Source organism: Mastigoproctus giganteus, chromosome 13 (genome assembly GCF_048544385.1).
Source record: "Mastigoproctus giganteus isolate SK-2022 chromosome 13, ASM4854438v1, whole genome shotgun sequence".
In the NCBI taxonomy this organism is placed as follows: Eukaryota; Metazoa; Arthropoda; class Arachnida; order Uropygi; family Thelyphonidae; genus Mastigoproctus; species Mastigoproctus giganteus.
This window is the reverse complement of record NC_143587.1, coordinates 29,933,237-29,958,444: the sequence shown is the minus strand read 5'-3', so window position 1 is coordinate 29,958,444 and position 25,208 is coordinate 29,933,237. Positions and strand designations below refer to the sequence as shown.

At 35.7% G+C, this 25,208-nt stretch overlaps 1 protein-coding gene across 2 annotated transcripts in view; it reads right to left on the bottom strand.

The window, feature by feature from the left end:
- Positions 1-25,208, bottom strand: part of LOC150075908 (TGF-beta receptor type-1-like) — a 674,197-nt gene that overhangs the window by 26,982 nt on the left and 622,007 nt on the right. The window contains exons 3-7 of one of the 2 annotated variants that reach the window (XM_090388117.1): positions 18,571-18,751; positions 14,120-14,159; positions 11,433-11,624; positions 6,094-6,324; positions 3,061-3,228 (exon numbers count right to left, since the gene is read on the bottom strand). In XM_090388117.1, coding sequence (XP_090244243.1) covers positions 3,061-3,228; positions 6,094-6,324; positions 11,433-11,624; positions 14,120-14,159; positions 18,571-18,751 — 812 coding nt within the window. Of the gene's footprint in view, positions 1-3,060; positions 3,229-6,093; positions 6,325-11,432; positions 11,679-14,119; positions 14,160-18,570; positions 18,752-25,208 lie in introns of both variants that reach the window. The other variant, XM_090388116.1, reaches the window with a different exon arrangement.

Below are 25,208 nucleotides of genomic sequence, written 5' to 3'. Positions count from 1 at the left end.
TGATGCTAAGAAAGCTCCAGGTCCCGATGGTATTTCTCCACTTGTTCTCAAAACCCGTGCTCCCGAATTTACTCCTATTCTTTGCCACCTTTTTCACTTTCTTATTCCAAAGGTGTTTTTCCTTCTGCTTGGAAATTTGCTCATATCCAGGCAGTTCCTAAAAAGGGTGACAAATCCCTCCCATCCAATTATCGTCCCATTGCAATTACTTCTACTCTTTCTAAAGTAATGGAGAAATCAATTAACCGCCAACTCTTAAACTACCTAGAAACCTTCCATCTGATCAATAATCGCCAGTATGGATTCCGTCAGTTTCGATCCACTGGTGATATTCTGGCTTATGTCACCCATTTATGGACTAATTGAATGGAAAGGTTCGGTGAAACACAAGTAGTTGCTCTTGACATCTCAAAGGCTTTTGATCGTGTTTGGCATAATGGTCTTCTAAACAAACTTCCATCTTATGGTTTGCCAACTGTTTTTTGTAATTGGTTATCCAGTTTTCTCTCTGATCGCTCACTGAGGGTGACGGCTCTCTGTCTTCTAACTTCTCCACTAATGCCGGTGTCCCCTAAGGTTCAGTTCTTTCTCCCACTCTTTTCCTCTTGTATATTACTGACCTTCTTCCATTGACTGGTAATGCTATCCATAGTTTTGCCGATGATAGCACATTGCATTCCACTTTCCATTTTGAGAACCTTGTCCTGCTCAATCAGCTTCAACTTCTCGAAAATCTGCTACCAATTCCTTAAATGCCGATCTTCAGGTAATTCTCCATTGGGGTAAAGACAACTTCGTTGATTTCAACCCTTCTAAAACTCAGTCTTGTCTTATATCTCGCAAAAAAGGATTCTTCTGCTCCTATGCTTATCTTAAGTGATACTCCGATTTCTAGGCAAAATGATATATCTCTTTTGGGGATTACCCTGACTTCTAATCTCTCTTGGCACAAGCACATTACAAATATTGCTTCCTCTGCATCTAAAAAACTTGGTTTTCTCTTTCACTCTCGGCGTTACTTTTCTTCCAAACAGCTGCTCACTCTGTATAAATCGCAAATCTGCCCTGCCATGGAATATTGTTCCCGCATCTGGGGTGGTGGTGCTCTCAAAACCTCTCTCAGGCTTCTTGATTCCATTCAGAAGAGGGCAGTTAGGTTAATTAATGATTCATCTCTAACAGAGTCTCTCCATTCACTGTCTGATAGACATACTGTTTCTGCTGCATGCCTCTTCTACAGATACTTCCATGGGCACTGTTCTTCTGAATTAGCTTCAATAATTCCCGCTCTCTCTTTCAAAACAGTCCGAACACGTGCCGCCACCAGCCAACATCCATTTACTGTACAACTTCAAACCCACAGAACCAACTTTTCATCTTCCTCATTTATTCATTCAACTGCCATTTTCTGAAACAACCTTCATTCATACGTATTTCCTGAAAATTACAGTCTACAGAAGTTGTAGTCCAATATCAACAAATATCTTATTTCATCTTCTGAACCTCCAACCGAAGCACGGTACTAAGTACTATAGGTTCTAATACCTCTCGTGTTTGGGGTTAACGTAAAAAAAAAAAAAACAAAACAAAAGGTATTTCGAACGAACGGAGGGGTGAAATGGGAGTAGTGGTTGGTTTTTTTTTTTTTTTTTTTTTTTTTTTTTGGCTGATGCTGAATAAGCTTGCTTTCTTGCATCATATGCCTCTACTAATGCTAATGCTAATGCTAAAACAAAAAAAAAAACGTTACTTAATTATTTATTTTTTTTTATTAGCTAAATTCAAAACCCAGAAAGATCCAATAATATGTTTTTCTGTTTCACACAAACAATATCACTGACAAAATATGGAAAGGAGGATAACAATATTATCTTCCTTTACAATGGGTGTCCAGAACTAAAGTACATAAAGATACTATAGCTACTATGTTGGTTCACTTACTGACACTGGTACATCAGTGCATGAAGCAAAAGTGTTATAACATTATTTTTCTATATAATTACTATTGAAACTTAGGCACCTGTTCTACAAGTGGATGAGAGCAGGGATATCCAATTGTTATGTGGTTTTTAGGAGCATTAGCAACTAAGGCTATATTGCTCCGGGGATATGCGGTGGCCATTCCCTGACCTTTCTGCATCCTCCATATTTGGTGGTCACGGGCTCGAATCCCGGTCTAATCAAGAAGCGTGTGCTACACACTGCTGCTCCTGCCCACCTGGCTACGGAGGCGCCAGGGATATCAAATGAAAAGAATTTGCAAACAAGAATCTATAGCCAGTCCAATGCAGTCTACATGGCATCTTTATCACTTTGAACCCCGCACCCCAAACTATAGATGGCATTTAAATGGTCCAAAGAGCCTATAATTTCAGAAGGAAGGTCTGGGCTTTGTAGATCTACATGGCTGTCTGTGATGTGCTACTGTTATGGTACAAGATCAAATATTTTTAAAACAGTATTGGTGTCTTTGAAGAATGGTACCCCTCAATTTATTCAGTAATGGAAGGCACTGATTCTTTCCTTTCAACGTTTGTTCACATTTCTATTATGGTTGCAATATTTCTATTAAGAAAATGTATGCACGAACACATATAAAGCTTTTGGCAGAGACAGCCTATTCATTAGTGTGCACTGCATATGGAAGCCATTAATAATAAGGTGCAGTCTTCCACTCTTGAAATGTAATGTTTAAATTTAAATATACCTATGTTTTCTTTTGCTAGATTAAAAGCAACAAGTTCAGATGGTACAATTACTGGCAGTTGAAAATCATGGACTAAATCTGTCTACTGGCTGTTGCAGCACTCTGTTACTCCCCTATCATGAGAGGAAACGGCACCTTCTGTTTGTGTATCCTCATTTCCTCTTACATCCACTTATACTTTACTTTCTGCAAAGTCCCTGTACTCATTATGCAATTTTTAAGTATATGACAACTGTTTTTTGAGGAAGGTTTCACAAATTTTATTTAATCAAGGAAATAATGCAAAATCTTAAATCCAATTTACTTCATTTTTGAATTTGAAAATCTTTATGCACAAAAGTAAAATAAATAACCTTGTGTTCCTAGTATTTCCATATGTAAGTGTGCCAGGCCACTGGCAATGGAATAGGCCATTTTGCACATGCCAGCAGTATCAACGGTAGTTTTATTCAGATAATCAAACAGAGATCCATTTTCATGGTAATCGGTGATTAACCACAACTGAGTCCACGTGCCATTATCTGAAACAAAAAAATAAAGGAAATTTAAATAAAAATATTCAAATTCAGATAATCCATAACAAGATTTACTACCATACTGAGAGTCATCAAATATAAAATAAGCAGAAGTTATGGAGAAAGAGAGAAAAACATTTTTTAAAGCATCCTATTTCTAAAGAATATCAAATATAATGTTGAAATCAGTAGAGTTCAAACCTCGTTTTGATTCATTGTCCACTTTTACTATATTTTGCTATCTGAAATAAGTTCTATACACTTTTCTGTATTTTTGACAGACATTTTAATAAAATTTGACAGACATTTTTTTTCCCCCTTGCACAGGAGATTGACTGCAGTGAATCTCTTTCTCATCAGATATGAGGTAGGGAAAGCTAGAGAATAACATCAAACAGGAGGATATTTCTTTCCACAAGCATGGAAAAACCACCCTGGTTGAGACTTGACACTCTTCATCATGAAGTAATTCTATTATAGCCTCTCAGTATGCAAAATCTATATCACATTTGTGATGAATGGGTCATGTAAATATCATACCATCAAATCTAATAAATCATGAAAATGAATCATTATATCATTTTAAGGGCATAAAGGTGATCTGTAAACTTACCTACGTCTTCAATGGTAAGATTATCTTTGATGGTACGTAATTCTGTAAGCTGGAAAATTTCTAATTTCTTTATGGAATGTTTTGCTTGAATAAATCCATTTTTATCGATGATTAATCTATCAGTGATAAATCCAGTTTATCAAGATTATGCACTTGAGGGGGCATAAAGTCAAACTGAGGAACGACAGTTGCAGAAATTTCTCTTAGCCAGTGAGTGGGTGATTGTTGGAACAAACCTTTGGAGTGAATGGATAGGCAAAATGGGAAGTTTTTTTTTTTTTTTTTTTTTTGCTCTATAAGCTTGTTTTCTAGAATCATATGGCACTACTAATGCTAATGCATGCTAAAATAATACTTTTGCAGTTAGCGAGCATCAATTTCATGATTTGATAACATGAGTTCACTGCACTGATTTTTTTAAATATTCAGCTGACTAGAAATTTTTGCAAATCTCAATTCTTTTTGTTATGATAAAATAAGAACACACTATTGTATAATTCCACAAAACATTCCAAACAATTACTTTTTAAGAATTATTTGACATGTAGCAACAAGCTGCTCATTATCTTGGCATAGGATTTAATCACATTCATTGCATTTATAAATGCAACATGTAAACTTTGGCTTAAGCTTTTGGCAACAGGATGTTGAAGGTGAATTATACAACGAATGCTAAAAATTTTGGGTTCTTCTTTTGTTAAAATTAAAGTAGCATTTGGTGAGTTCTTTGACACTCACCAAAAGCCCTAAAATGGCCACATTGAACATCACTGGTTTAAACGAATACTCATTCATTGTTTGGTTACTTTTAGTTTTCAAAATAATTTTAAAATGCATTCTAGTAAACCAGTAGTTACAGCAAAAATATAAATGGAAATCATTATTGGTGAAGAAGTGAACTAGCTGTCCAATATGTCTATAGGTTTTATTTATAAAATTTATGTCAGTAAACACCAGTTTGTACACAAGGCAGTAACAGACATCACTGACTGTCACTCTCATTCCAGTATTTGTCTACATTTTCATCACTTGGGGTTAGATCTACAAGAATATGAATAAATTCTTGTCAGACAATTTATTCATATTTTTTAAAAAGTTTGTAAACTGGGAAATCACTATAGTTAGTATAGTGAGTGATCTCCCAATTTACAAACGCCATGCATTCTGAGTAGTATTCTTAAATGGAGAGTTCAGAAATCATTTATAAAATTAGTTATATGACAACTGGCTACCATCCATTCAATTTCAGCCACAAACAAAATTTTCTTTCTTTTATTACATTTTATTCACCTCTTCTACTTCCATTCTTTAAAAGAAAGCATATATGCATTGAAGTGGAAGTGGGTTTTTTTTTTTTTTTTGGCTGATGCTGCATAAGCTTGCTTTCTTGCATCAAATGCCTCTACTAATGCTAATGCATTATAATAAGTGCTGCATGAAAATTATAACCTACAGAACAAGTTGTCTTTATTCCAAAATTATCCACAAATAGAGTGCTACAGATTCAGAAGCCTTCGATGTTTGTTTTGTTCTTTCCCATTAAGCATACTGCTTTTTGGGTTAGGACAGCTCATCCTCCTGTCATCTTCTTGGCCTTCCTCTACTTTGCTTGCCAATAGGTCTCCAGTGCTTTACTATTTTTGCCCACCTGTCATTATCCATCCTATTTATATGTTTTCCCATTCTTTATTTATATTATATATCCATTGTAAAATTATATATCCACTGTAAAATACAGTGGATATATAATTAGTTATTTATATAACTAATAAAACACTGTTTTATTAGTTATTTTCCTTAGTGTTTTTGTTTATATGGTTTCATTTTATTTCTTTTCTTTTATTCAATGTTTGGGATTATCATAAAAAAAAGCTAATGAATAAAATTTTTGAACAATAAATGTGACAAAAAAATAATAATTACTTTACATTAATTTTATAGGCAATGTACATATACAATATTCTATGTATTTATGTTTCAATAATGGTATTCTATAGAGAACCTCATAAACCTGGCATTCAAAAATCTGGAAGTATCAAACATATGGAACTTTCCTTGCCTGTGATTTTCCAATAATAATAATTTATATTTATCCCTAAAAGAATTTATACACTATAGCTCAATCCCTTAATATATCCATTAAAAAATTTTAACAATTCAAATCAACATTTAGTAATATTAAATTTTGGTGACATCAAATTTGAAATGAAAGAACGTAATTTCTTGGAACTGTAGTCAAAATTTAATAAATTTCTTACCTTTATTATCTGCAGCTATGAAGCCTAAAATATTATCATGGCGCAACATCACAGTCTGATAAATCTCCACTTCTCTAAACCAAGAGCGTTCATCTCTGGAAGAAAATATCTTAACAGCTACTGTTTCACCTCTCCATCGTCCTCTCCAAACTTCACCAAAACGTCCCTTGCCAATAACTTCTATTAACTGTATCTGACGAGCAATGCTTCGCTGAACTAAAAGAGGGAGCCCTGAAAAATATGTAGGGGGGATATCAAAAGGCCTTTTCAAATGGCAATTTTAATTAGAGGTGGTTGCACTAAATCTACTAAATGAATTCTTTGTCTTAGAATTATAGAAAATATTTAATATTACACAGCATTAATAACAAATATTACACTTGGAGTAACTAAGAAGAATCATTGGTTTTTAATTCATTATGATTAATTATTTTTTTTATCAATTCCTAGATTCTTACAATTAAAACATCAACTACAGTACTATAACGATTAGAATAATAAATATCCTTGTTTAAAGGGTTTCCATTTTCATTTGGTAAATTTTGGCAAAAAAAAAAACAAAAAAACATACAAACTAAGCTTTAAATACACAATTTATTAACAGACTTCTTTGTAAGATAAAAAGTAATATCACATAGCAGTGTGCATCAAAAAGAGCTGTAATGAATTTTTTGACAACAGAGAATGAGTCAGTGGGCAACATTCAGAGGTTAAAGTCTAAGAAGATAAGAGAAGTCATGAATGAAAGTACATTGCTTGTTGAACAGAGAAAGACATCAGAAGAAGGGCATGGAAAAGCAGATCTTCAAGGTTCATCATGAACAGACAAATTTTTATAATCAATACACTGCAACCACAGAGTTGACACTTTTTGGCTCAATAACTGCAAAGAAGCCATACACAACTGTCTAAATGAGTTGTAACTCTTGATTATTCTTTCTTGGTGATGCACATCACTATCTGAAACAATTTTGATGATATACTGCTCTCATACAATCTGTGAGTGCAAAGACAATTAGTTGTAAAAATATTTCAAATACAGTGGATGCTGCTTATTGTGATCATTTAGGGACACAGCTTAACCCTGTTGTTGTTATTTGGTTTTTAGGAGCATTAGCAACTAAGGCCATATTGCTCCGGGGATATGCGGTGGTCATTCCCTGACCTTTCCGCATTCTCCGTATTTGGTGGTCACGGGCTCGAACCCCAGTCTAATCAAGAAGCGTGTACTACGCACTGCTGAGGCGCCTCCGTAGCCAGGTGGGAAGGAGCAGCAGTGCGTAGCACACACTTCTTGATTAGACCGGGGTTCGAGCCCGTCACCACCAAATACGGAGGATGCAGAAAGGTCAGGGAATGACCACCGCATATCACGGAGCAATATGGCCTTAGTTGCTAATGCTCCTAAAAACCAAATAACATAACAAATAACGCACTGCTGCTCCTGCCCACCTGGCTACGGAGGCACCAGCTTAACCCTGAGGGACTCCACTAATGTTATTAGTGGAGTCCCTCAGGGTTCAGTGTTGGGTCCATTGTTTTCTGTATTTATAAGTGATATTGATGATGGTATATCAAGCTTAATGTCCAAGTTTGCAGATGATACAAAGGTTGGCAGGGTTGTTAAGGACACTACTGATGCTATGCTGCTGCAACGGGATCTGGAAAGGTTGAGCAGATGGGCTGAGAGGTGGCAAATGAAGTTTAACAAATGTGAAGTACTACAAATGAGAAACAGCAACCCCAGAGCAACGTATCAACTCTGTGGTACCACACTGACAATGGTAGAGAATGAAAAGGACCTGGGTGTAATTGTGCAGGCAGATATGAAGTTTTCTGAGCAGCGCAGACGGGCTGCAAGAGCAGCTCATGGTGTCTTGTCAATGATATACAGGAATTTTTCTAGCAGGGATAAGGAGGTAATTATTCCCTTGTATAAGGCAATGGTCAGGCCACACATTGAGTACTGTATGCAGGTTTGGAGGCCTCATTTCAAGAAGGATGTAGAGCTGCTGGAACGAGTACAGAGAAGGGCAACAAGATTAGTGAATGGAACAAAGGGTTGTTCTTACGAAGAAAGGCTTAAGTTTTGCAAATTAGTGTCTGGAGACTAGGCACCGGCAAGGTGATCTGATAGAGGTGTATAAAGCTTTGAATGGTTTGAGCATGCTCAATGCTGATGGGATTCTTCCTCTTGCTCAGAATAATCACCTGAGAGGGCATAAATTCAGATTGAGGAAAGACAGATGTGCAGAAATTTGCCTTTAGCCAGCGGGTAGTTGGTTGGTGGAACAGACTTCCATCCCTTGTTGTGGAAGTTGCTAGCCTAAATAAATTTAAGGCTCAGCTGGACAGGTATTTCGAACGGAGGGGTGAAATGGAAGTGGGTTTTTTTTTTTTTTTTTTTTTGGCTGATGCTGCATAAGCTTGCTTTCTTGCATCATATGCCTCTACTAATGCTAATGCTAACTGATAACAATAACCGATTGATAACAATAACTGAAGAAACAAGAATGCAGCTGTTTAGCATTGTTTACTGATGCAGAGTGCAATTGTGTACATAAAAGGCAGAAGCAAACAGAAAGAAAACAAAATCAAAACCTGCTTCTGAAAATCCATACAAACCATGAAAAACAAATATAAAAATATTAAAATCAAGAATTAGAAAAGGGTTAATGCTCTACTGTAAAACAGTAGATTGGTAGGAGTAGATATACAGTACTTTCTTTCATGTAGTAATGATACTGGCAACCATACAAACTGTACAAATCAACAGCAGTAATTTCGCAAGCAACATGTTGGAGTTCAAGAACAAATCAGAATGTTACTTAATAACTTCTACTGCACATATGTAAACTATGATCAGGCAGCCAAGTGATAACAAGTGCTCATTCAAATAAACATAGTTTTTATCTATTTATTAGTATATGTCTCATTGGAAATTCATAAAAGTGATAACATTATGTGAATGATAACCTTATCTGTGATTACAATAAGTAGCATGCATCATTGTATTTTCAATTTTTTGAACTGTAAGTTACAGCTTACAGTGCTGACAGTTTCAGCCATTTCACGGAAATTCTCTGTAGAGAAACTCTAACAGTCCTTGACAAATTTTTCATGAATAGCGTTTTGCTCTCTCTGCCAAACACTCGCAGTTACACTTTCTCTTGGGCCACACTATGATCAAGTTCACACCAATCTTGCATTTTGTTAAAAAGTTGGACTATACTATACATATTAAGTCAGTTACTGACTTAATAGTTACATGCAGGTGACTAAGAAATAAACTCATTATTTTTCAACATTAGCTGAAAAAGCTAATTAAATAATCAGTCACTATTACTCTGTGACTTTTTTTTTTCTCTCCAAAAATTTTAGCTGGCCTATAACATCCCAATCCAATGATGATATCATTACCATACAACCTTAGCTGCGTGTAGGGAAACAATTCTGTTCCCTTTCGTAGAAATCTCCCTCTTCCCTCTCCCATATTTAGTGGTCAATTGGGTGGCTATTATGGACATATCTTATGGCTGAATGATGCATGTTCAGACTAGTTTGCACATTATGCAAGCAGAAAACTAAATAAATCATGGTGTGGGGGGGGAGGAGGACCTCACTCTGCTTGGCTAACTGCAGCTTCAATCAAAGAGGCTTAAAGGATTCCCCTATTCACAGTCAGAAACAGAACCCAGACCTCTCTAAATGAGTGGCTGGCAGTGATGCATCATACTGACTCCACAGAGGAAACTCCCCCCCCCCCCCCAATCCTAATCAATTTACAAAATTACTAAAAAAACTACTTTAAACTGTTACCACTCTGGGTTTCACTCATTTACAAAATTACTAAAAAAACTACTTTAAACTGTTATCACTCTGGGTTTCACTCATTCTTAGTTTAGGTTCAATCTGTTTATTATTTCAGAAATTATAAACAGATTAAGAGAAATAATCTTTATTATTTCTTATTATTCCTCCTAAGGTTAAAGTATACTTTATTTATTTATTTATTACTTATTTTTTCCTAGGGAAATGAAAACAATATCAGATATAAGATGCCACACTACAGTGCTTAGAAAACTTTAAGTTTTAGCACAGCTTCTTTTCAAAAGAGACTATCTGCAAGTCTTTTTTCATAATTGCTTTATTTTCATTTATTTTCTCTGATTTCTTTGGTGGTGCAACTATTAATGTTAGAGTGGAGATGAAAATGATGCAGTAGTTAAAGAGATATAAGCAACAATGCTGATATCTCTTTCTTTAACTACTACATTATTTTCATCTCCATCCTAACATTAATAATTGCACCAATAGCGTATTCAGGTATCATCGTAAGGGGAGGCATGGCAACCAGAGTTTTGAGTTTTTTTAAAGAATGCCTTCTGCGTTCTTTTTCTTTAATTTCAATTTTTTTTGGCTAAGGGGGCATATGTCCTTCTGCCCACCCCCGAATACACCCCTGAGTTGCACCACCAAAGCATTCAGAGAAAATTCAGAAAATCCTCTTCTTCCCATATTCATACACTTAACTGTGTTTTTAAGAGGGTGGACCTGCCATGTACATTGATTATGTAAGCATATTAAAAATATGCTATTATTTTTTATAATAGCTATTATAAGCAGAGTTCTGTAGTACATATATATCTATATCTACCATAGAGCTTTATTTATTAATTTTAATGAAATTTCCATTTTCAGCTATTTTCCAATCCCATTTATGTCAGTTGTCTTTAACAATAATATACCAGTTTTAAATACTTACTTTATTCTAAAGCTATATTTGGTATATCTATTTCCATAATTATTTTGACAACAGAAACTTAGTCTCCGAAGCTCTGCTGTGATTATAGCTCTTTAAATTATGCTTTTTAAATTCATTTATTGTGCTAACTCAGCAGCCATAAAATTCATTTCTCCCTTTCTGAATTCACCACTTACAGGTTAAATGGTGAGTTTGTTTGTTTTTTATTTGGTTTTTAGGAGCATTAGCAACTAAAGCCATATTGCTCTGGGGATATGCGGTGGTCATTCCCTGACCTTTCCGCATCCTCCGTATTTGGTGGTGACGGGCTCGAACCCCGGTCTAATCTAGAAGCGTGTGCTATGCACTACTGCTCCTTCCCACCTGGCTAGGGAGACGCCGAAAAATGGTGAGTTCAGAAAGGTTCACTTGCAAGAAGATCAATGAAAAGTTCCATTAAGCTTTGAAGTAGGCAATCATTATTAATTGTTATGTATACATGTGGTTGTATCACTGTGACTATGTATTTGTTTGTATTAGTACCGATATTTTGTATGTGATTTTACCTGGTGGAGGGGGGGGGAACTCTACTTACCAGAGCCAGAACTTGAGGTTGTCAGATCCATCATATCCTTCAGGGTTTGTCCAGGAGATATTATTGGTTCTCTGCTCTCCATGCTACTTTCCATTTCTATGAGATATCTGTGCGGTCGCCGTTTCCTCTTTTGATACATGTAATAACCAACCACAACAATAACAGAGGTAAAACAAATAGGTCCAGCAATGACTGAGGTAAGTGCCAATGTTCCCATATGTACATTTCGATCCCTGCGGTGGCCAACTTTGAAAAGAAATAAGGAACAGTATAACTACATTGTCAAATTATTTCATTATGAGTTATGCATCCATAAGTGTACATTAGCAGGTTATGGATGTATGCATATGTTCTTTCTCTCTCTCTCTCTCTCTCACACACAAATTTATCATAGTACCCGGATAATCACACAATTTAAAATTAAACATACTTCTTACCACTATTATATAGAGTTTTGGGAGATATTAATGCAGAAAGTAAATACAGATGTATTCTAAGTGCATTACTGCATTAGACATATCACAAGAATGTTCTGTCCCCCACCCCCAAAGAAAGCACATCCACTATCTATTTAAAAGTCTGAGACACTGCCAGGACAGCTGTTTCAAAGCATATTGGCTTCTCATCAGCTGGCCTCTATTAAACATATGCCAAATAAGTGAACAACTTATCAATGAACAGGAACAGCCAAGCAGTGTATGGAAGAAAAACTTCCATTTAAAAACACAACCACCATTATATGTGCATTCCCCCAATAACTAAGTTGCACTAATTCTATTCAATATTATTATATAGGATTGTGCAGTGGTTACTCAAGCAGAAATTAAACACAGACAGATTTCAAGCAAATCACTGCATTAGCCTGATCACAAGGAATGTTCTGTTCCCTACAAAGACCAATTAAATCAATTAAGCTTGAGCTTAGGTCCATTTGGTACAAGATTTCCCCTTAAGTAGATACATTTAGAGTCTGTATTAATATCCCCCCCATCATATATAGTAATATTGTATAGGGTTAACACAATACAATTATTGAGGGAATGCACACATAATGGTCATTATGAATTTAAATGAAAGGTTTTCTTTCTTCCATACACTGTTTTGCTACTCACTTAGACTGGAAACAGTTGTTCACTTGTTTAACATAGGTTTGCTAATAGAAGCTGTATGCCAGCTGATGAGATGTCAGTAAGTTTTGAAACAGCTGTGTGGCAGTGTTTCACATTTTTGTGCCTATTGGATGATGATATGCAATTTATAAAGATATTGGCAACTTAGGTTAACCACAGATAAGTTTTTTTGTCTCTAATTGGAGATAGGACTAAGTTGATTTTCAGAGAGAACAGCCTGTGTAAACCTAACACAGTAATGTGCTTAAAATATGTCTTTACTTCTTACCAAATTTAATGAAATTTTTGTGCACACCATGCCTTTTTAGTGCATTACTCAAATTATTCCTGAACATTTTATAGGTGATATATTTTTTAAATTGTAATATAATTAATTTTGCATTTGCGTAAAATCAAAATACATAAAGGTTGAACAAAAAGTGTGATGAATGTAGCAAAAAGTTAATTTTACTCAAAGATAAATGTTTATATTCTTCTGTATAATCTTTTTCAACCACATACTTGTTCCATCATACATGCTACTAATCAAACATTTCCAGAATCTTCTTTTGAGTGTTTTTAGATAGTCTAACATGTTTGATTGTATTTCTTGAATTGATACAAACCATTTTCCTGTTTTTATTTTGGGAATAGTCAAAAGCTGAAGGGTGCCAAATCAGTATAATAAGGTGGAACTGGCATAACAGGAATGTTAAAACTGTTCAAATTTTGTCACTTTCAGTACCAGTATTAGTAGTAGTATACGATGCATGCAAGCAAGCTTATAAAGCATCAGCCAAAAAAAACTCCTTCAACTTTGTTCCAACAATCAACCACCTGCTGGTGGAAAACAAACCTCCACATATCTGTAATGCAAACATTCTCAATTTCAATTTATGCCTCTCATGTGTGTAGTCTCAGCAAGAGGAAAAATGCCATTGGTACAGAGCTTGCTCAATCCATTTAAAGTCTTAAACACTTCAATCAGATCATCTTGGAGGAGGCGCCTCCATAGCCAGGTGGGAAGGAGCAGCAGTGCGTGGCACACGCTTCTTGATTAGACCGGGGTTTGAGCCTGTCACCACCAAATACGGAGGATGCGGAAAGGTCAGGGAATGACCACCGCATATTCCCGGAGCAATATGGCCTTAGTTGGTAATGCTCCTAAAAAACAAACAAACAAACAAACATCTTGGAGGAGACTAGTCACCACATGCTACAATTTGCAGAACTGAAGCCTATTTGGTAAGGCCACCCATTTGTTCCCTTTACCCATCTTGCTGCCCTTCTCTTCACCCATTCCAGCAGATCTACATCCTTCCTAAAATGAAGCCTACAGACTTACTCAAGGTATGGCATAACCATTACCTGGTACAATGAGATAATCACCTTTTTAACCCTGCTAGCAAATTTCTTGTATATAATTGACGAAACCCCATGATTTGCCCTGGTAGCCTGTCTGCACTGCTCAGAGGACTTCATATCCAACTGCACAATTACCTTCAGGTCTTTTTCACTTTCCACTATGCAGAGTGTAGTACCACACAGTTCATACATTATACATTAATCTGGGATAACTGCTACCCATATACAGTACCTTCCATTTGTCAATGTTAAACTTCAAATGCCATTTCCCAGCCAATCTGCCTAAATTTTCTAGATCTTGTTGCATACCTTGATTACTGTTATTAACCACCCTGCCAACCTTTGTATCATCTGCAGACTTATACATTAAGCCTGATATACCTTCATTAACAGCATTAATAAATACAGAACACAATGGATCCAGCACTGAACCCTGGGAGCTCTACTAATAACATTAGTTCACGATTAGTCCATTAATAACCACTCTCCGTCTTCTCCCACTCAACCATACTTTTATCCATAGCAGTAACTTGCTCTTAATGCCACACTGCTCTAATTTATATGGCAGTCTTTTATGTGCAACAGTATCAAAAGTTTTGTCAAAATTATTTTTTGCATCCAGTTCCTCTGTTATTGCATTAGTATCCAATTAGATTGGTCAGACAAGATTTCCCCTTAACAAATCCATGCTGTGACTGCAGTATAATTGCATTCCTGTCTAGATAGTCCTGCATTACTTCTTTACCCATTGACTCCATTACTTTCCCTGCAACAGAAGTTAATCTAACAGTCCCTAACAGATCATGTCACCTAAGATCCTTCTTTATGAATTGGATATACATTCCCACATCTCCAGTCCATTGGGACATCCCCTGAATCATAAGATGTTCTCACAATTATGGCTAAGGGTTTGTTTATCTCCTCTGTTACTCCCTTAATATAACTGGGATAGATCTCATCCTTCCTTCCCAGGTGCCTTTTTTATGTTTGGCTTCAACAATTTCTCTTCCACTTTGCTCTCAGTTATCACAAAATGATTTAGTTCCCTGTTATAGAGTTTGACAGACTTCTGGCATCCACTTCCCTAAAGAATTCTTCATGTGTACATAGAGATGCAAAATAGCTTTTCAATTTGTCAGCAACCTGAGCAGGATCATCAACAGTTAAATGATTGACATCAAGTGGATCAATATGATTTATCCACTCCCTTCTACTGTTAATACAAGTGAAGAAGTGTGTGTGTGTGTGTGTGTGTGTTATGGGGGTTTATCGGCGCATAAGCTGCTGTGGCTATAATGCGCCTATTCACATGAAAATGCTAAACACAAAATTTTAGCATACCTAAAAACATAATTTAGGCATAACAGCTTGGTTGCGTTTACAGAGATATTTTAGAATTTATCATAGAGTCCAATTATTTTCAGATAAGAGAAAAACTCGTTGATGTTTGCATCATCTCCAATAATATGTAATGTCATTGGTTCTTGTAGATTTCTCAGGGAACACAGGACTGATGTTCTGTGCTGTTGATAGTGAGGGCAGTCAATAAGAATATGTTTCACTGTTAAATTTTCTGAGCAGTATGGACATTGAGGAGGATCTTCGCCTCGGAGCAGATGGAGGTGGGTCAGATATGTGTGTCCGATACGTGCCCGTGCAAGAACCACTTCTTCTCTTCGCACTGTTTTGGTGCTAGAGTGCCAATGCTTTGGATCGTGTTTCAACTGGTAGAGTTTATTATTCTTTTGGGTGTGCCATAGCTCTTTCCACTTTGCGAAACCTGATGTTTGTATGATGTGACAGTAGTCAGAGGCTGGAACCGGAATGGAGGTTAAATCAAAGGTTGACGGATTTTTAGCATTTTCATCAGCAAGTTCGTTACCCTTTATCCCCGAATGGGCTGGGATCCAGCAAAAGGTCACTGATTGATGGCATTCTTCAATTTGTAATAGGAGTCTTCCAATTTGATTTAACACAGGATGAGCCTTGTAGGAGGAGTTTTGCATTGCAGTTATTGAGCTGAGAGAGTCTGTGTATAAGTGAAGAATTCTTTGCTGTTTTTATTTGCATTCTTTGCCAGAGATTTCACATAATCTGCCTTTGCTTGCCTAATCTCTTTTGTTACTTGATTACAAACTACTTTTTATCTATTATAGGCTTCTGTATTGCCTGTTAATTTATATGCATCCCATGCATATTTCTTCTCTGCCACAAGTTTCATCAGTTCATCTGATATTCACTTAAGTCTAAGACTTGAACAGTATTTCTTAGTTGGTATGAAAAGTCTAGTAGCTTCTACAATTACTTCATTGAATGCTTCCCATTTAGAATTTGTTGTTTGTAACATAATCAGTTGATTCCACCACAGAGAATCTAAAAACTGTTTCAGTCCACTGCAGTCATCCTTATGAAAACAAAATCCATGCCCTTTGCCCTTGACAGCAAGTATGTCTTTAAGTAAATTGCATATCAGTACAATGTGATCACTGCCACCCAATGGGTCTTTTACCTGCAGATTGTTAATGCATGAAGAATCACTGCTGATAATCAAATAATGATTGCTTCCTTTTGTTGCCTCTATAACATTCGGCTGTAGGAAACTGTCATCCAATAAATTCACAGAAGTCTTGCTGGTGTTTGCAAGTGACCAACCACAAGTTCCTGTTAAAATCTGCAAAGTTAAAATTCCCTATCATAAGACATTTCTTAATTACTAGTCCAATCTATTTCTCAGTATAATTGTTTGTTATTCTCATCACAGTCATTAGGCCATAACACACTCCTACTCTCATTTTTGTTTTCCCAGTACTTATGTCACACCAAAATGATTCAACACTGCATTGACCACCCATGTTGACTGGATGCACTGCCCTAGATCTAATATGCCTCTTAACTATGAGTATAACCCCTTCCTCCCCTCCTGTCATTTCTGTACACAATTTACTCCTCATGTTCAAACTTTACATCCCTTATGTAGTACGAGTGAAACCACATCTCCGATATCCCTACAACATATGCATTTGATGAGTACTTCAAATTCATAAAATTTTGTTTAAAATACTCCTAGCATTAGCGTGCATGCATCTGTTCTTAACTCTTAGTCATCCTAACACAGCCTTTGCATTTACTTGTTCCATGATGACCTACAGTGGCATTTGATATCTGCGACACCTTGCTTTTCAGGCTGCTGCATGTTTCGAGAGAAGCAGCACAAGAATCACTTTCACCTCTGCCTGCAGTTCTAGTTAATCTCTTAGTCTGTGTATCCCCAAAGCTAGCAGTTTTCCAAACCAATTAATACTGCCTTGATACCAATCAACAAATATCCTTGCACCCTTTCTATTTAAGTGTATCCCTGTAAAAAGAAGTGTCTCTCCTGTTAACAAGCACAGGCCACGATGAGAAAAATTCTACCCTCATGAGCCTTGCACAGTCTCTCCTGAGCCAAATAGTTGACAAACAAAAAAAACAAGTATTCACTCAAAGTAGCTTTCTGCTAGACTGGCACTTAACAACAAGTTAAAATGTGACATGTGAATGCTCAAAGGTTGTCAACGTGCTCACCACTTACAATTATTTAGCTACTGCTATGCATTCAAGAAATATAAGTGAAATATACTCAACTTTTTGATTAAACTTTGTATTCACCCTAGTGCATCATGAAGAAAATTCTAATGAGCAGTCCTATGTCCATGTTTAGTAATATCCTGTTATATCCTTGTGCTGGTAAACACATACCAAGCAAGCAACCAGCCCTTTTATATAACAGTATAACAAGCTTTGGAAGTAAAGTTAGAACCTGCTTAAAATTCTTATTCCACTTACAATCTACATCTTAATTAGAACCTGCTTCTTAATTTTGTTTTTACTAAAACAAAATTAAGAAGCAGGCCTATAAATAAGAAGACAACTGGACAATTGAATCATTTTATGTATTTATGCTACTTTTGTAGTTTAAATATGTAAAATGATTCAATGTGTCGAATGAAGATGATTGGTTCATCCGAGAATGAATATTAACTCATTGGTGATTGCACAGGATCTTGGCTACAGGCAATGACTGAAGTTACAGAAAAGACAGAAATACTGAAATTATAATTTGAAATTATGAAATTATAATTTGTATTTTAAAAATGCGACTATAATTGTTATTATCTAAATCAATTATTATAAAAGCCTGTTGCAGGCATTTAGATAATTTATAAAACTTTTAATGAAAAGTAAATTTTATGCATTTATGATAACTTCTAGGTACGCAAAAATCCTAGCTATGCTACAAGCCTTTAAAAGACAAAAGTTAGCCCTAGAGTCCTGTGTAATCTTTAATAAATTTTTACTTTTAAATTTTCTTACAATTTTCAGAGTAAAAGACACCACATAACTGTGCCACGTAGGTTAATTAATTAATTGGATTAATTTATTTATTAGGCTACCAAAGAAGGAAAAAAAAAAACAAAAAAAACTGCATGAAACATATGGCTACTGATTAAAACTAGTAGCCATAAGTTTTATTTATTTACAATTTATTAATTTGTAAATTCATCCAAATTAAAAGAGTTTAATACAGCAAACCATTTTTTTTCCTATTAATATTACACAAGATCGATAAGTCACTTTTTTCTATAAGATATACACAGTTAACTATTGAAAAGTATAATACAAACATATAATGAATAAATTATTTTACCTGATGCTGAAGTAGGTGGTGCTAATGTTGGGGAAAGGTCTCTGTTACAGTAGTCATATTCACTACAACATTTTATTACAAAACGATTATGTATATGTTCTGAATGATAGCAAACGATGGGATGTTCTGGAGGAAACAGTTCATTTTTTGGAAAACATCTGCAATAAAAATTTGAATCTTTTGAGCTTCACTAAATTTAAGAAACTTTTAACAAAGTAAAAAAATTTAACTGTAAACCAACTTTCTAACAATTTAAAAGTATCAGAAATTGCAAAAAAAGGACATTTTAAAATTCAAGGCTCATATTAAAAATAAACATAAAAATGGGATATGGTTTATCATACTAGTTATTCTGGGATTTTCAGTCTACACATATACAACATGCAGAATGGCCCGTAAAAAACACTTTTACAGACATAACAGTAAGAAGTTGCAATTAAAGTACCCTATTCAGACCTATCTGGAATTTTTATCTAATGGAGAAATGACCAAATTTTGCAGGTATGTTCTTCAGAGAATGCAGAAGAGAATTACTGTATATGAAAAACAAAATTAGTTCCAAACATCACCACCAGGGGAAAAATTTTGGGAGAATGATTAACCTTTTATGTGATCTGTGTGGCTGTGAGAACTAAAATGAAGAAAATATATACATACTGTAACACAAAAAACATGAATTTGTAAGGTAACACCATCACTTCATTGCTTGACATTTTTGTGTAACAGCATTAACAGCAATGTAATGTGGCATGCCTGCTATCAAGAACAACATAACGTACAGTATTCCAAGTAGTGATTTGTATATGTTCTACAAATGTAGAACATATCAGAGGTGACGTTTCTCACACTATGGTAATTGGCATCTGCTTACCCTTTAAGTGGTAAAATGGTGTCAGAGCAGTTTTGTACAATCTGTGGTTATGTGATGGTACTCTGTCATGCATAAAACTTATTTCCAAGTATTCTTGCTACTCAATGGAATGGCAACAGTATTGATAGGTCTCAGCATCACTGAATACAATTAGAAGCCAGTAGTGCATTTTCTTTAAAAACACAGGGAGCTGATAGTGAAGGTAGCCATAAAACCATATCATACAGTAACCTAAGAGGTAAACAATAGGATTTCTTCTATTGCACAGATAGCTTTGGGTGTGTAAATTCAAGTGGAAATTGGTCCCATCACCTAGAGAATGTTCCGTGACCATGCTGAATCTACCTCTTTCATGAACTTCAGAGCAAATATCAGTTAAATGAGAATTAGTATTGGCAAGATGATGCATGGAAGCATCAGAAAAAAAAAAAAAAAACACTTGTCCTGCCCATTCCTTCTAATAATTTTTCTACTCCTTTTTGAAATTCATTCATTCTACATGCTTCCGTAACACTAGATGGAAATTTGTTCCAACAATCCAAAGTAAGATATATGAATGATTTCATAAAAAAAAAGAAAAAAAGGCAATTATTGGAACAAATTTTCAGAAAAAAAAAAATTCATACACTTTCAAAGCAAATTTTCACACATCTATCTATACTGCAACCATTTTGAATTTAAAATGATTTTAATTTATGCCCCCTGCCACAGTGTGGGTTGTCCAAGAAAGAGTAAGAATGCCATCAGCATTTAGTTTACTCAATCCATTTAAAGCCTTATAGACATCAATCAGGTTTTCTGACAGAGACCTAATTTAAATAAAAATTAAATTTTCTGTTTATACTCTGGGATGACCACATGATCAGAGGAGTTCAAAAGATAGAGAGAGAGAGAGAGAGAGAGAGAGAGAGAGAGAGAGAGAGAGAGAGAATACATGAAACAGAATATTTTGCAGTCATGTGCTTTACTCAAAGCATGTGTATTTATGCCATTGTAGTAAGGTTTAGGAGCATCAGCAAATTAAGCCACATTGCTCCATATACTGTCTGTAAATTGAGTGTTTTGTGGTAGATTTTCTGTTTGCTGGATGAAAAACTTGCTACCTTCGCCTGAGACTGACTACCTCATCCACAATGTGAAAAAGGCTCAAAAATTCCTCACATCATTGATGGGACTTAAACTCAGATCTTTTAAACCCGGTGTGGGGAGGACGGCGATTCTACCAATTGTGCTACCCAAAAGAGTGTACTTATGCACCCTCATGCTTGGCCACTCAGGTTCCAGAACTTGAATTTTGTTTTGGTATCACTCACTTGCAATTGTTGTTCACAGCAAAGTTTGTAAGGGTAAAACCATATCTGTGCTGGATTGGGCTTGGGGGGGGGGGCTCGCTTGAGGCCCTTGATAAAAAAAAAAAAAAAAATAGTATGATAAAATGTACCAGACTATTTATATTTTAAACCACACTGAAATTCTTATTCAGCTGAGGAATAAAGCTAAGGATCTCCAGGCTGAGATCCTTAGCTGAAATTATACTTGGGCAAGTCCCTTATTATACTAGAGCAAGTGCTGTTGTTAACAAGTTGGCAGCACAACACTAGGTGTGATGGCAAACCTTACAAAACACCTTCCATACTTTTGCATATTGACATCCAGCTATCTTGCTGCCACACTTGCACTGGTTCTGCCTTCTAGTACCTATACTGGTACGCCATACTCGATGGATATTTTTAAGCAATTTGGCTGGGCATAGTTTTTTTTTTTTTTTTTTTAATGAATAAGATCTTACAATGATCTTTGAAACATTAAAAGGTAATTGATATTTATTGACAAAGAAACCCTTCTTCAGATGATCATTAGACTAACTAGTTCCCTTAAGTATCAAATACAATATCTACTTTGGGTCCCCTATAGTTTTGGTACTAGGTGTGAGTAGGCCTATGTGGAAAGATGGCTCTGATGATATAAACAGGGAGATTGTGTCCCCGTGTTATAGGAGTATCGGTTATACAGCATTTCGGCCTATAATAGCAACAGATAACTGCTGTATAGATATGAATGGTTAAATAAATAAAATAAAACGATTATGTTTTTTTGTTCACTTTCTTTTTTTTTTTATAAATAAATAAATTTTCTGTTTATACTCGGGGACATCTGCACAATCAGGAATTTACAAGATAGAGAGAATACAAGAAACAGCACTGTATTTAGTAATTACGCAGGCTTGAACCAAGGTCACTCAAAGCACTTGTACTTATGTATTTTCGTGCCTGTCCATGGCCAAGTGCTTTGGCTGACTGTGATTCAAACCTGCATGACTACTAAATACAGTGCTGTTTCTTCTATTCTCTCAATCTGGTTATTATGGGCTTGGCACACCCATGGTCCTGAGCTGGATATCATCATTCTTCTCTTTCTGGGTGATTCCCTTCTACTTCTGACTCTCTCTCTCTCTCTCTCTCTCTCTCTCTCTCTCTCTCTCTCTCTCAGGATAATTCAGAATTTTTTTTTTTTTTTTTTTTAGCTGGTGCAGCATAAGCCTCAGGCTTCCTTGCACCATATGGCTGCTAATAATAATAATAATCTTGTGAATTTCTCTGACCGTTTGGTTATCCCGGAATATAAACACAAATTTTTTTTTTTTTTTTATAAATAAACATTCGCCTGTATTAATTTTTCCTTTATAAAAACTTTTAAAAAGGAAGACACCTATAACACAGCACACATGCACTTTGCATAAACAAAACATATCGGTTGAATCGTGAGCGATTTTTAATTTTCGGTAAAGGACATTTTTCATTTTTAACTAATGCCCTCTCATGTAGAGAACTCTCAATACAAATGAAGGGCAAGGCCAAAAGAAATTATTATTTATTATTTATTTTTTTTTTAGAGGAGAGTTTTGTTGCAAGATATGACTATAAGCTTGTTTATTGATTAGTCTTTCCATATTCATGCCTAATTCATAATTTATTTTGTAAACTTCAATTATACATTTATATCTTCTAATAGTTTTATTAGGAAACCATAAAAACTAAATATTTATATACATTTAACATTGTTTATCTATCATACATATGTGAAACATTAATTATATATACAAAGGGTACTAGGAAAGTTTTGCAATACAGCTTTGTTTATTTAATTTTTTCGAAGTAATTTCCTCTACATTCAATACACCTCTCCATCCTCCGAAACCAATCTTTAAACCAGTTCTGCCAAGTTTCACTAGGGAGTAAAGCACACTCGTTGTCCCAAGCCCGTAGAAGGTCCTCATCACTGGAAAACCACCTCCCTTTTAGCTTCATTTTCACATGCGGGAACAGTGCAAAGTCACAGGGAGCAAGGTCTGGACTGTAGGGAGGGTGCTCGAGAAGTTTCATTCCTGTTGTGGTCAAATATTTGGTGCAGGCTTTGGCGCGGTGAGCTGCAGCATTATCGTGATGGAGGTAGCAGGTGTCCATTCTTGACTTTGGCCGCAGGTTCTTCATAGATCCAATGACTTTAGGCAGGCATTGTTCAGTATACCACTTAGCTGTGACTGTCTTCTGCGTGTCCAAAACGACACGTTCCACAATTCCACTCGATTTGAAAAATACAGCTATCATTTTCTTCTTTACAGATCGGGATTTTCTGACAATTACGGGTGTGTCGTCATCATCAAAGACCCAAACTTTGTTTTCAGCCTTGGTCGGCAGATCGTAATAGTACAGCCAAGTCTCGTCACCTGTCACGATGTTGTTCACATACCGAGATTGTCCCTTATCAAACTTTTTTAACATCTCCCGGCACCAAGTCACACGTCGTGTCATCTGCTCTTCAGTCAGTTGATGCGCACCCAGAGAGAACAAAGTTTCTTCACGTGCAAATGATCTTGCAGAATCGAACGAATTGCTGGTGCATTTAGGCCCAAAGTATCCTCTATCTGTTGGTAGGTCACTCGCCTGTTTTCGTCAAGCATTTTCCTCACAGCAGTAACGTTTTCCTCCGTAACTGACGTTCGTGGCCTTCCCGGCCTCTCAGAATCCTCCAGAGTGAAATTTCCCCTTTGGAATTCTCTATACCACCTGAATATCGTTGTACGATGTGGACAATCATCATCTAGTGCAAGAGTCATTTCTTCTAAGCACTGGTCTATGGTTAAACCACGCACGAAATTATACCGCAAAACTGTCCTTATCTCATTTTGTGACCACGATGCCATCGCAAGCACTTTACACTCTCACTACTAATGAATAACTGAGCCCATCGACTTGGCGTGGCGGCTACTATGCATGTATGAACATGTCTCAACATGCAGCAACAAGCAGCTTCCTGTGATTCATTGTTGCGTCATATTGCAAAACTTTCCTAGTACCCTTTGTACAATATATAATTAATCTTAATTAAGGACATGCTTTAATGCCAACTTTTTTAAATGATCACCTTCTACTACACACTTTTTATTTAGCTAACTCAACAAATATGAATATGTACAATATAAAAAAACACGTAAATACAGGGGCGTATTCAGGGGTGCATATGCCTCCCTTAACCAAAAATTTGAAATTAAAGAAACAGAATGCAGGAAGCGTTTAAAAAAAAAAAAAAAAAAACTCAAAAGCCTGGTTCCCCTTACGATGTTACCTTGCCCTGGTCGCTATGCCCCCCCCCCCCCTTTATGATGATACCTGGATACGCCACTGCATAAATATAATAATGTAAATAAGTCACTACACGAATCTTTGGTTTTAAAACAAAATTCTTACTTACATATTAATTTGCATCGTTTCATGAAAGCAGTCTTTCTTCGAAATAGGCTGGCTAAAGAAAATTCTCGGTTTCGCTTTTTCTTTCTCGCTATTTCTCTTCGAAACATTTTTCTTACGCTGTTTGACGATATAATTCCTTGGTCTCGAAGTTTTAAAACCGGAGATTAATTTTTATTCATTTTTTGTGAAGAAGCCGAGTATAGATTTGTCTTATCACATAATGCTTGTGTAACACACAACTTATCACACAATGCTTATAACTAATTGCTATCAAGCGCATTCTTAATCCGCATACAAAAAATAAAACCCACGCCCGATAGACCATCCATGAACATGGCACAGGTCATGTCTCGGAATCGTTCGAAAATCTGCATATCGATAAGACCATTTTTATTTATTTATTTATTTTTAAAGACAATTTGTCTTAACAGATACTTTTACTTTCAATACCAGATGTCACTGTAAGTATTGCAATTAGAAAGTAATAAAATATTTGCAATTTATATATTTTTTTTATGTATACAAGCACATTTAAAAAAAAAAATTACATCCATTTTATTTATATTTCAATAACTACATTTCAATAACAATTATTGGATTAAAATTTGTAATTGGCAAAGTGATGAGTAAAACATAAATTGGTGAGAGTTCGACAAAAAAAAAAAAAAAAGTTAGAAAATAATTGAGTCATATTTTAAATACAAGAAGCGGATAGATATCTCTTGATGTGACCGTGGAAAAAATAAATCATAAAAATAAAAAATAAACTGCGGAAAAAATAAGATATCGGAGGAAGAACTGGGAAAAATAAGACGACGAATAAACCTGCTGGGGCTGAGATTATATCCCACATTCCCTTGTTTAAAAATGATTAAAGTAAATGATATTAATGGGTAACATGTTTTTCCTCAGCTTTTCCCCCCTCTGATTCGTTCTAGGAGGCCAACAAAAGTATAGTTTTCATTTTTGCTCTTTGTCACATTCCTTGTTTAA